Below are 13,058 nucleotides of genomic sequence, written 5' to 3'. Positions count from 1 at the left end.
CAATTTTCCAATGTTTGAGGCAACATTGGGTGAATTTTGGGTCGGCTAGAGCAAAAAAACCCAAATCGGGGGTTATATTGCCACCCCTCACATTTGAAAAACCCCAAGGGGAAATCTATAAATAAAGGAAAGTTGGATTCATTTGATCATCATCAAATTTGAATTGGAATATCTCTGATTTTCTTGAGCCTGAGGCTCTGAGGGTTTTAAGAAACCCCTTCTTTCTGATTAGTTTCGGTGGAGGTGATCCAACCCTAGCTAATCCCTTTTGTCTAGTTTCGGTGGAGCTGATCCCACCCTACCTAGACACATTCTCTTTCTTCTGGCACAGATTATTGGAGCAGTTCTAGTTTGATTTTGAGGATTGATGACCTTTTTCTGTTCTGGCATAGCATATTCCCTTGTAATTCAATCACATCTATCTGGTTTTCCTCTGTCCTGTTACAGTGTGTTTCCTAGGAATAATTCAGATCTATTATGGCCAAGAAGCAAGTCCCTGTGGTAATTCATTTGGTCAACAAGTTTTATGTGGTTACTCTCAGGGAATGGAGGTTTCTGGACGGTGAGACTTTCCTACAATACAATCTGAAATTGCAGGTCGCAAACTACAGGGCCAGACTTTCTAGAAGAATTTCCGTGTGGTTTTCCTGGTAGCATGGAAGTTTGGCATCTCTTAACACTGCGAACCAGTACTAGAAGTCACGGTCATCTACAATTGGACAGGTCGGATCATCATAAGGCAAATCAGGGCATAGGTTATCTGCGGTCTTCCCAAATTCCAGTCTGATTGTCACAGTAATTTAAATACAGAGGCAGGTTTGTGAATCATTTAAGGATAGAAGGAGATCCGAGTCTCTGTGGCAGAGAAACTGGAACTCCCTGGAATAGCAACCAAACATCAAGCAACAAATCAGTTGGACAAGACAGTTAAACGTTTAGCCAACTAGAGCATCACATGTGCAACAGAATTCTTAAGTTACTATTTCGTAAGTGGTTAAGGTTGTGGGATTAGTTGTTGTTTGAGGTTGTGGATTTACAACACTGAGAGCTTACCAACTGTTGAATTGATTAAGAATAAATTGGACTATATCTTCAATATTGATACTATAGGGTGTAACACCCGTAGTGAATTGTTGTTAAGTGGAATTGAATCACTGAAGTTTCCATACTGCCTATGCATCTTATTGATATTGTTTATCTGTCCACTATTGCATTTTAATTGCTATTGGAAAGGTTGTTAATAATATGTGTTATTATTGCAATAAATTTCAAATTTCAAAACCCAAAGGGAAAAAAATGCCCTAGTACTCTACACCTACATTATTCATTCTGGGAACAAAACCAAGGTATTAATGAAAGTATATACATAGACCGTAGAAATTAAAAATAGGTGTATATACCACCAAGCCACTAAATAGGATGAACCACCAAGGAATCAAGCCATGGACACTATGATTCCCACATCGAAAGGGAAGCCACCAAATAAAGGGATGCTAGATCATGTGGATAGTTGTGATTCCCATGTCCCGGGATCATAGCTCAACTGGTTGGGTAGACAGTTTGTTCTCTTCCCACTTGTGTTCCATTCCCACAAGTGACATGTTGGCCTGATGTGATAAGGCTGGAAGGGTAGAAACCCCTTGGGATAGACATCCACTCCGATGTGCTTCAGGATGCCTCGACGCTTGCTAAGTCACAAGTTATTGGTATATCTGACATGCAGACTGTTGGATATACTCTTGGCCCTTGGGTTATAATAGCAGCCAATAGGTTTGATCCTAGGCCTAACCTGTATCACTCCAATGACTTGTTGATTCCCATGGTTTTAAAAAAATGGGGAAGCCATCAAATAAAAGGAAGATAACATTGCTATAGCCGTCAAAGTAAGAATTTCCACCTATATGAGCCACCATTAGAGAAAGGTTGTCCACATAACATTACTTTTATACATGTGAAGAAAGGTGATATTTCAAGTAAGCCACCTCTTAGGGATATAGAAGAGTCGCCACTTAAGATTGTTAGAGAAGACTATGTATTATTTGAGTCGCCACTTAAGATTGTTAGAAAAGGCGATGTATTATTTGTCAAAGCCATGGGATGGTTTATTGTTAAGGCCCATGAGTCCGTTTGAGGGATCTAGCCACCATGGATAAAGTGCAAAGCAGCCATTGTGGATTAAAGGAGCTACCTGTGTGGAAAACCAAATTTGTGGACCATTTATAGGGCAAACTACAGTGGATATTACAAGTTATTACCTGTACCTTTTAACACATCGAGTAGAGAAGTGAACTGCATTTATCTGAAGAAAAATTTGAGACCGTGTTTTTGACAAATTAACAAGTAAATTTTATAATCATTGAGTTGGTATTGACATTAATTCCAAAGAAATTGATTTTGAAGAGAGTTCATGCATCTGTGATCAGAACTTTAAAACTAGTTTTTGGGGTTGATAATCAAGAACAGTGATTTTTTAATTTGATTCAGCATAGAACAGAAATATTTTCTGAAACTTTGAGTAGTCAGTGGTAGTGTGCCAATATTTTATTTTGAATTGTTGTTATTAAAATTGGGAGATTATATGGTTGTCAATCATTAAGTCTGAAGAGTGAATTCAGCGTTGTTTAGTGCAGTGTTCCACGGGGACACGTCCCCCACGCGGGGTGCATGCACCATTTATAGGGCAAACTACCATGGATATTACAAGTTATTACCCGTACCTTTTAACACATCGAGAAGAGAAGTGAATTACATTTATCTGAAGAAAAAATTGTGACCATGTTTTTGACAAATTAACACAAGTAAATTTTATGATCATTGAGTTGGCATTGACATTAATTCCAAAGAAACTGATTTTGAAGAGTGTTCAAGCATCTGTGATCAGAACTTAAAAACTAGTTTTTTGGTTTGATAATCAAGAACAGTTATTTTTTAATTTGATTCAGCATACAACAGAAATATTTCCTGAAACTCTTAGTAGTCAGTGGTAGTGTGCCAATATTTTATTTTGAATTGTTGTTATTAAAATTGGGACATTATATGGTTGTCAATCATTAAGTCTGAAGAGTGAATTCAGAGTTGTTTAGTGCACTGTTCCATGGGGACACATCCCCCAGGTGGGGTGCATGCACTTGATGTTTCCCACGCACCTGGGCAGGGGGGCGCCTGGGGAAAAGTTTCCCCGCGTCCCCCTTCTAGAGAGATGCAAGGGGAAACATTTCCCAAGAGCAAGGGGCATGTGTCCCCAAAAGGGATGCACTTCTAGGCGTCCCCCCTCAAAATGGGGACACCCAAAAGAACCCCTTTTGAAGGGGGATGCCCAGAAGCGCCCTTTTTGAGGGAGGATGCCCAAAAGCACCCCTCCTCAATTTTGTTTGTCTAATAACCCTTAAGATTTAAAAATATTTTAAAACAAAAAACAAATAAAGTTAAAACTAATAAAAACACATAACAAATATCAAAACCTAAACTAATTTGCAATCCCTCACTCACTCATTCGACTTACCAAGCTTACCTTTGTTCAGTTTACCCCACAGTGCTATCAGACTTACCAGTTAACTTTGGCCTCTCCTCCCCCGCGGCACTCCTTCAATGCTCATTGAACATTGTTAATTTTCAGTTTCAACCTTTGAGTCTTGACTCTAGATATCAATGACCTCAGATTGACTCTTTGATTCATCACTATTTACTATTTTTGAGTTCGATTTATATCAATTTACTATTCCAGTCTTCAGACTTCATTATCTACTATAGTCTATTCTGCTTCACACTAATTAGATTCTAGAATGATGAATGATGAATTTAAATATTAAATCAATTTAAAATCTAGAATGATGAATTTAATTTTTAAATCATGTAGATTCTAGAATGATGAATATGGATCAATGAATTTCATTGTTGAATCTCTCGTGTTGTATGGATGAATGATGTATGTATCAGTAAACATATTTCATTATTTTATTCAATTATGTATGGATCAATGCATTTATACTTTCATTATTGAATATGGATTTGAATTGTGTCTCTGTAGATTGTGACGTGTATTAAAAAAAAATTATGTAACCCAACATTCCCCCGTCTCCTATAAATTTCCCTAAAATATGAGGGTACTCGCACACATACACCGTGTGTGTTTCCCCCACACCTGCACCCATGCCTGCCCCCCTCCCCCCATCCCCACTCCACGGGGTCCTGGTGGAACATAGATTTAGTGTATTTAAAACACTAAAAATCACTTTATATGGTAGATAATTTTGGACAAAAACAAAAAGTTTAATGGTCTGAAATTTTAAATCATGAAAACAGAAAACGCTTGCCATATTTAAATCTAAGTTACCAGAAAAGTCCCTCCAAAACCCCAAAAACGTCATTCGCCGTTTCGGAAACGGAAACGTTAGGATACAGCACGGAAACGTTTCAGTTTTTTGGAAATGCAAGATCCTATTTCTGAAACATTTCCATTTTTTTGGAAACTCAAAATCCTATTTTTGAAACATTTTGGGCATTTTTAAGGGTTTTGGATCCATTTCCAGAGTTTCCTGACTTGGATATGACGTTGAATGCCATGTCTCATATGACTTTGTTTGACAAGGAGGCACCAATAATTGCATCTTCAACTGTACATGGCAGCAGTGCTCCCACTCATGGAGAGGATCCAAATGATGGTGTGGATATAATTACATGGATGAAGATATATTTGATGATATGTAAATGTAATTTATGATGATGTTTTAAACTTTTGAACAATGAACATTGAATACCATAATATGTCATATGATAGTAGACTGCCAGTCATAGTTCATTTTGTAATTTGCACTATGTAGTGTGCATATAGCATTATTAATTTTGGTGATGATGTTGATGATTGAAATTGGAAACATAAACTTGATGATATGTTGAATGTTATAATAATCACTAATGATGATGACAATGTTTATGCTGAATTGATGATGATGATTTGTTTATGTGGATTTCATGATGATGATTATGTATTTTTAAATATAGAATCTAGATTCTAAAAGATGAATGGTAATATGAAAGTTCTATTTTGTCGTGTGTGTGTGTATATACATATATGTCGTTTCCTTGCCGTAGCATATCCATATTTTTTGAAAATTTGCCGTATCCATTTCAAACCCCATTTCCGTATCCGTTCCCGTATCCGTTTCAGTGCAACTTAGGTTTCTAGACAAAGCTGTTCATTCCTTCTCCAGTCTGCCCTGCATTCTCATTGAAAATATTTGGCGCACCCGCAGTTTTTCAATTTTACAGGACAAAAGAATTTCTCCGTACATATGTGCTTCTAGGATAGATAATTTCACTTACAAATTTCCATAAAGCTGACCAAAATCTGCTGCACAACGAATTCCACAGATGCCAGAATTGGATTACAATGTGCCTTGGGGCTATTTCGATGGCACAAGTCAGGGGCACCCTCCCCATTGTGGAGTCAGCGTTGTCATCTATTACAATCAAACACATTTCATTTACAGCAGGTACTCCCCTGGCAGAGGTTCCAGAATCCAACAACAACACCAAATTTATTGCCCTTTATCTTCTTCTGGATATAGCTAACAAAAAATACATCTCCCAGATCCAAGTCCCCGGAGACTCAAAGCTGGCCATTGACTGGGCTAACAGAAGAGCCACGGTGCAGAATTTTGGCTTTGATTACATACTTCAGGACATCAAACAGAATTCCACCACCTTTGAGTGGATTACCTACAACTACATTCAGCACAAGCTTAATATGGAAGCAGAGCCCTTTCAAAAGAAGCTCTGGAGCTTCCTTTTGGTTCTGCAGGCACCTACGAATACAGGAATGGGGAACAATTAGAAGCTATGGAGTTCCGGCTGTAGCCATATTTTTGCTAGTTAATCTTGTATATGTTTTTCCCATGTTGACAAAGATGTAAATTGATATGTAAAAGGACAAACACAGGAAGAAAAGGGAAACGTACTATTTTTGGATCATTGGAGTCAATCTTGTCTCCTCGTAATGTTCTCCAGATAGCTGGATGTATGAACAGATATGTATATATTCCTATCTAATGAGTATATCAGTTTTTTTCCTTTCAAAAAAAAAACTGTGATATGCCCATACAGAATGGCTATAGGTTTGGTTCATTGCCATTCAAGAAGAGAATAATCACATAATGTATATACTATAAAACAATGATAAAGTTTCCTCGGGGATATACTGATTCAATCAGAGGACAGCAAGGAGCTTAAGGGGCCTAGCCCACACATCAATTAAGTTATCATAGTCTGCATGTGTAGTTTTCTGGTTCCTTTGTATTTTGTTGTATATGAAACCCATTTTCATAGTATTGTCATTACAGTCAAGTAAGCAGTTTTGGTTATATAGTAAAGCTGTTAACTTCAACCTTTTTGTAAAAGAAGTCTTTGTGTATATGGGGAGAACAGGGGGACTAATAAATGTTGAAAAGCAGAACAAAGGACCAACAGATATTGCAGATATGACCTAGATGTGTTCGGAAAAGTTTTGTACAAATATTTTTGTTCAGTGAAAAAAAAAAAGTTTCCAAGTGAAAAGAAATTATGAAGGATATCCTGCAACTTAAATGCTTGGATAAACATGCATACAAATTGAATATGATACCAAGTGACAGCTTCAGAAAAGTAAACCATTGTCTCAGCAAAAGTAAACAACAAAATTTGCCCCAAATTTGTAGCTACTTACAGTTTTTGAAGATGGATAAGTTGCCCAAGTTCAGGTGCCAGAATTCCTCGAAGAGAAAGGTCTACCAACTCCCTGGAACCATAACAAAATAAATTCAATTATTGGTAAAGAAGATTTATTTTTAATGTTTATAATGTGCCTTTTAACTCTTACAGATAGTGGGCCTGTTTGAAAAAGACAAGAAAATAAGAAAATCAGGGACAAAATATAGTTGTTCAGGAAAATGACATTCTTTTAAATGTACACTACCATTCAAAAATAACCAATATAAACATCAAACATGTAGGCTTACACACCAATAAAAGACATCACTAACTAAAGTATGAATTTAATTTCGATAATTTTCAAAAAAATCAAAAGTCTGCTCAACCTTGACCAGACCCCAAAAATTGGTTCGTTTAAACTTTAAACAGCAATGCCATGCCAAAAGAAATATGAGTTTTTTTGCTATTATCTTTTAAAGAAAAGAACCATTATAATTTGCATTATTACAAATGATAGTTTTATAATCAGGCATCCCTCCAAAGTACAAGATCAGAAGTTTAGATTGTTGCAAGTTCCTACACTTGTAAATTTCACAATATAGATTGTCTATAAGTTGGATATAAAAATGAATTATCCATTTAAGTTGGATATACGAGCTGAAATGCCATACTGTCTTACCATCGTTCACATAATTCTGCAGTATGGCAGCCACGCTTGAAAATAAGTCCCATAGTGCTTTTACACTGCATGCATATCTACATTTGAAATTTGACTTCATTTAGCAGTTTCTAATTTGTTATCAGGTTAGGGTATGTTAGATTTACATTTTTAAATAAGTTCATTCGCTGAGCATTAATCCAGTTTATCCTATTGGCGTAGAAGCCTATTTGTATTTCCAATAAATAAAAGCAGCTGCAGCAGCAGAATCTAATAATTCTATCTGCAGAAACCTGAAAATGGTCAAAGTTAATAGTCATATTCTATCATGAAGCCAGAGCTGTTATCCTGAAGTTTGTATGGAGTCAAGGTCCCAACAATGTCATATCTGAACGACATTAGTGGTATTTTCGGTTTTCTAAGTCAAAATTAGGAGTCATCCACCTGTTAGCAACTAACCAAAAACGTATGCAGGGACATTAAATGAAGGCAATGTGCTTTCCAGGTTATATTTCAATCATTCAGATTTTCAAAAGAAAACTAATTTTGGCATCAAGATTTTGAAGCAGATTGCAAATTCAGTGGTAGAAAAGTTTGAGTGGTCACTGGTAATTGGCTATTCCCAGAGATTTCTGGATTCTTGGCATCCCACAGGGGGATACTGTTAGCACCCATAATTGCAGCCAAATTTGTTTATCAGGCCAGTTCATTAGAGGCAATCCATGATGGTTGATATAGCAAATTCCAAATCATTTGTGTCAAATATCAGTTCAATCCTGGGGGCCATTTTGAGCATTGCAGTTTGAAATGCAGAAATGGTTCATGATGGTTGATAGGTGCATTCAGAATTTACTGACAATTTGCATGTGACATAATTGCAATTCTGAGACATTGCTATTTTGTGGAGTTCACGTTCGAAGGTTCACATGTTGAATTTGATGGCATATCCAGGTTCCTTGTTATCATGCAAATCTAAGGAGGCTATTATTAGCAACATGCGAGGTATTTTGTGACACTACTATTTTTAACAGTTCGGGCTTCATGGTGGAACAGAAAACATATTCTCGTTCCCTGAAGGCAAAAGAATTGAACAAATTTATTTTTTTCTACAAGCATGGTGGTGCTATTCTTAGCAGTCTCTATTTTTTTGGCATCCTATTTGTAGTAAGTGTTGCCACTGGCATCATTCTGGCATTTTGAAGTTCCTAATTTTTAGGAGGAGGTTTCTAATTTTCAGGAGGGTCCTAGCTTTTATGAGGCTTAAATTTACATGTTATTTTGGCACTTTGAAGTTCCTATTTTATTTTTAGTTCCTAATTTTTTATGATGCTTATCATGACATGTTACTTTGACATTTTGAGGTTCCTATTTTTTAGGAGGTGATTCTTATTTTTTATGAGGCTTAGCTTCACGTTTTGAGGTTCCTCTTTTTCTAGTGGTCACTGCAATTTTTAGCACACCTATTTTTAGGCAATCATGTGGCACTTACAAGGTGCTGATTGGTCAGAGAGAAGGTGTCATGTGTTGAAATATGCAGAAAACATCATCTCAATAATTACAATATGATGACCATGAGGATATTGACATGTTCCTTGGTGTGGATTAAGACAGAAATAGTTAATAAAGTGAGTAATGTATCTCACCGGAAATATATTTGGGAAATATTTCATCTTATCCATGCAAGGAGTAGTTTAAGTGAAGATTATTTATGGCAAAGGAGGCACACTAGTTGAACTTCAGCTGAGTTGAAAAGTGCTGTTGAGCACAAGAGTTTCCCAAGGAGGAAGCTCAACCTCTCTTCGGTGGACCTTGAGTGCCAACCTAGAAAGGCTTTTATATTTACTTGAGGCTGGAAGAGACACACTACGCAGGTACCACGCCATTTTGGTTCAGTTGGGACGCAAAAGAAGAGGCCACGCAGTTCTGGAGGAAGGGTGGTACCAGAGTTGGGGATTGCATTGTTGTTGGTGTGTTTCTTGACTAAATTCCAGGCTAAAAAGGAGGATTTTCAGGAGCAGAGGACATCTTCCACATCAGAATGAATTTCTGGGACGTGGGACTGCATCATCCTGTACAGGCCTGTACAGTCACTTGTGGGTGCTGAGTGTGGGATGACTTGGGTGAAGGATTGAGGAGTTGGGTTGTCCGGATTTTGGTTGGAGTGGATTTGTGGGGAATTCCTAGCCATCTGGGGAGCAGTAAACACCATTTTCTGCTACAGGAGGAAATTTCTAGCAGTGGAGAACGGCCAAGCAATTTGGGGGCAATTAAGGCAAACCCTTTCTGGGTTTTTCTGGATTTTTGACAAGGATTCCAGAATTGATTTATCAGAAGTTTCTGGGCAGATTGGAGGGGACAAATCAAGGTCTCAACACAGTCAGCAGTGCAGAAAATACAAAGCCAGCGCAGGTTCCTAGTGGGCAAATTCTGGCAGAGCAATTGGGCATTAAGAGAGCATCCACCTGAGGCTTGTAGCTTGCCTTGTTCAAGCCCAGGTGCACATTTCCTATTTCATATTGTACTCCAAGAAGATCATATAATAAAATTTGCCCATTTTGGCATGTGTGGGAGAATTTCTGTTTTATGGGTGTTTACTGAAAATTTTTGTTGGATTTATTGCATGTTCTTGTTAAAACTGTTAATTTTTCCATTAGCAATATTACAAATTAAGTCATGGGGAAAACAAAGTGGTGTGGGAAAACTATCACAACCAAAGGTTTATTCAAATATCAATGTCTTCTTAAATATTTAAATATAGTAGTCAGAGTAATGGAACAAAATCAATGTGCATGGCTTATCAACCACTCAACACTATCAAATGATAAATCCACAAGCATCACTAGTTTCGGGAAAATCAACTTTTGTAACAAAGGATGGACACTAAAAACTTTGGTATATGCCCTTTGAATCCAAAAAGCTCCCAACATATTGGTGTTTCAAACTGAATCATCAAAAAAAACTATACCTTCCTACATAAATTTATGGTATGAAATTTGTTTGACATGACTATCCATTGAATGGCCATATGACAAATATTGCAAAATGCACACACACTGCAGATAATAACCGTACAAGAGGAATTATATTCAAAGATTTATCTTTCTTGAATCACTTACAGAGAGATGACTTTCCCATTTACACAACTTACTCCTCGCCATTTGCAAGGATCCTCATCATAAGGGTTCCAGTTTGAGAAGGCATTGTATGGATCCATATGCACAGACTCTCGAAATGCCAACATTGCCATGCCTGCATTTGCAATCCTTTGGAGTGAATTCTTTATCCAATAGACCTCAGATCAGAGTCGAGTACTAAGGGATATTCCAAAGGCATGATACATTTCTGTAATACTGCCAAGCACCTAAATGTAGAACTAGTACTAATATCAAAACAAATGCGTACAGAAGGTGGGTAACTAAGCACGTACCTTCAGAATTAAGAGACCAACAATTACGAACAGCTAAATGCAATAGCAAGATGGCATAAAATTCTTGGAAGAACTGAAGCCTGACCGCGTTTCTCCATCGGCATCCCATTATTTTGTTTAGGCTTTACTTTCACAACTGGCAGTCCTAAAATATAACTTAAATGTGATGATCATAAACTTTTGTCTGCAAAACTATTTTTTCCGACAACTCCTCAAATCAGTTGACTTTTGCTTGTAGAGGCGTCCTGCAATTCACTGAATGCTTTTATATCGTAAACGAAGAAGTCCGTATTCTATTCTGCGGTCAACTTCAACAAACCCTAGTAGCCTCGGGAGATCCTTCACCCTGGATGCATGCTACATCCAAAAAACACTAAACAAATATCAGTATCTATATGTGGAGGCCGAAATATTTGATTGGACACACACCAAGAAGCAGTAAACAACCTCTGTATCTACAATTTTACAGTTTCCAGGTTTTCCTTTATACTGGCACATGAACATTACCCCCTACCACAAGTCACAATTCAACGCCCGCGTAGTACAAATTCAACAATATAAATACGACTGACCACAGCAGCAGGCAAGCACGGATTGTAGGAATTGCGATCTTACTCAGCATTCAGTATTCGGAGGAAAAACTAGAATAACAGATTGAAAAATAGCATAAATGAGAACCAGACACTTCATATTATATAAATGAAACTCCAATAATACGTTAAAGCAGGAAAGATTGAAGCCGACTAAAAAAGCACCGATACTCGGCTGCCAAAAGCAGGCGATGTGATATCTGAGAAAATATACTCAAGATTGCGAAGAAATGCGCGGAGTCAAGGAACTTACAACTAACGTGTCTCTGAGAAATAAAATTTTGAATCTGTGAGACGCACTGCTTAACCAAATACAACAGAATCAATGCCAAAATCAACAATAATAAAGATCAATGTCACATCATGAACACGGGGGAAAACTATCATAATAAGGGATGGTGATGACAGATTCAAAAAAAACGTAATTGTCGCCCCGCGCTAACGAAAACCGTAATTTCTGACCAAAGCTACCAAACTCTGAAGCCAAAACTACGATTTTTGACCGACTCCACCAGACTTTGCAAAGAAGCAACGAGACGTCACTGAAATTGTCAAATTTGAAAGAGATACTATGATCTAAAGGTTTTAATGCAGTGAGAACAGATGTACCTATAAATTTTTCAAACCGCGTATTCTTAAGAAGGCTGCGAACTGCGAGTCTGAGCTCTGAAATTAGATCGCAGACACTATAAAGGAAAACTTCAACGAGAACCTCGTAAATTCACAAATTCGCCACAGAAACTCCCTCCATTAAGCGCGAGTCCAATAAATTGGACGCGGAAGCTCTTCTATCCACCAAAAATCAGACAAATAATCTACACTGTACCAATCCTTTTTTGCTTTTTACAAGGAAACCTGCAAAATCTGCTAGATTCTCCGCAGAAACATTCTCATAGATTTCGCTGAAAATTTAGACAGAAATCATGGCAAGATTTCAGCATTCAGGCACCTTCCAAATTTGGACTCCAGTCAAAAGAAAATTGGCATTAACACCGTATGCAGTCAAAGTCGGGAGTATTTCCATCAGATAAAGGTTTTGGCGAGCTTCCAGGCAGAAGCACCATGTCTGTGTTTGAAGGATTCGCCGCACTTTTACGCTTTTCTTCATTATTTTTCATTCTTCCACCTTCTTGCATATGCTTTTTCTTCTCCGTTCCTCCATTTTAGCCTGCCTGCCGGTGGATGACGGAGGCTGACGCCGTCAATAAGACGCGTAAGCCCAGTCTATCTGTTTTCATTCCCTCCTCCGCCTCTTCATTTTGATAATATTTCTGCCCTCTATTGTTTATTCTTATTGACCTTCTCCTTTGCTTGTGCCCTCGGAGTCTGGTGAATGCCCTTTTTAAAACATTTTTTGTGAGTCCCACGATTCGACCTGGGAGCTGTACGAGGGATGGAAAGGTGTGGGAGGCTTGGAGGAGACTCAAAGTAAGCTTTAGTAGATGTCAGACATGCATCATTGGAGGTAGGGTGGCTCTGTTTGATTTAACCTCCCGCGTTTTGGAAACAAACAGGTTGCCTATTTGAGATCTCATCCATTCCTTTCAGCGCTGCTCCGGGATTTAGCGGACAGCGTGGCCTTAGCCGAGAATGAGATCGATGTGGGCCCTGGCCACGTCGTGAAAGACAGTATTTAACACGCATCTTCTAATGTTTTGTCTTATTTAAGTTCCGCCTCTTGTTTTTTCCGCCCCTCATT

General features: G+C 37.9%; 1 protein-coding gene across 2 annotated transcripts in view; it reads right to left on the bottom strand.

The window, feature by feature from the left end:
- Positions 1-12,846, bottom strand: part of LOC149162078 (protein MALE DISCOVERER 2-like) — a 38,778-nt gene extending 25,932 nt beyond the window's left edge. The window contains exons 1-4 of one of the 2 annotated variants that reach the window (XM_089437124.1): positions 11,969-12,846; positions 10,770-11,142; positions 10,459-10,591; positions 6,701-6,772 (exon numbers count right to left, since the gene is read on the bottom strand). In XM_089437124.1, coding sequence (XP_089293250.1) covers positions 6,701-6,772; positions 10,459-10,591; positions 10,770-10,878 — 314 coding nt within the window. In that variant the 5' untranslated portion in view covers positions 10,879-11,142; positions 11,969-12,846. The remainder of the gene's footprint in view (positions 1-6,700; positions 6,773-10,458; positions 10,592-10,769; positions 11,143-11,968) is intronic. The other variant, XM_089437123.1, reaches the window with a different exon arrangement.
- Between the last annotated feature and the right edge of the window lie 212 nt (positions 12,847-13,058).

The sequence above is a fragment of the Pinus tabuliformis genome, chromosome 5_2, assembly GCF_031772625.1.
Source record: "Pinus tabuliformis cultivar Carrire ecotype Pingquan chromosome 5_2, CPIR1, whole genome shotgun sequence".
Classification (NCBI taxonomy): Eukaryota; Viridiplantae; Streptophyta; class Pinopsida; order Pinales; family Pinaceae; genus Pinus; species Pinus tabuliformis.
Note: the sequence above shows the minus strand (reverse complement) of the source record. Positions and strands in the feature narration are given on the sequence as shown.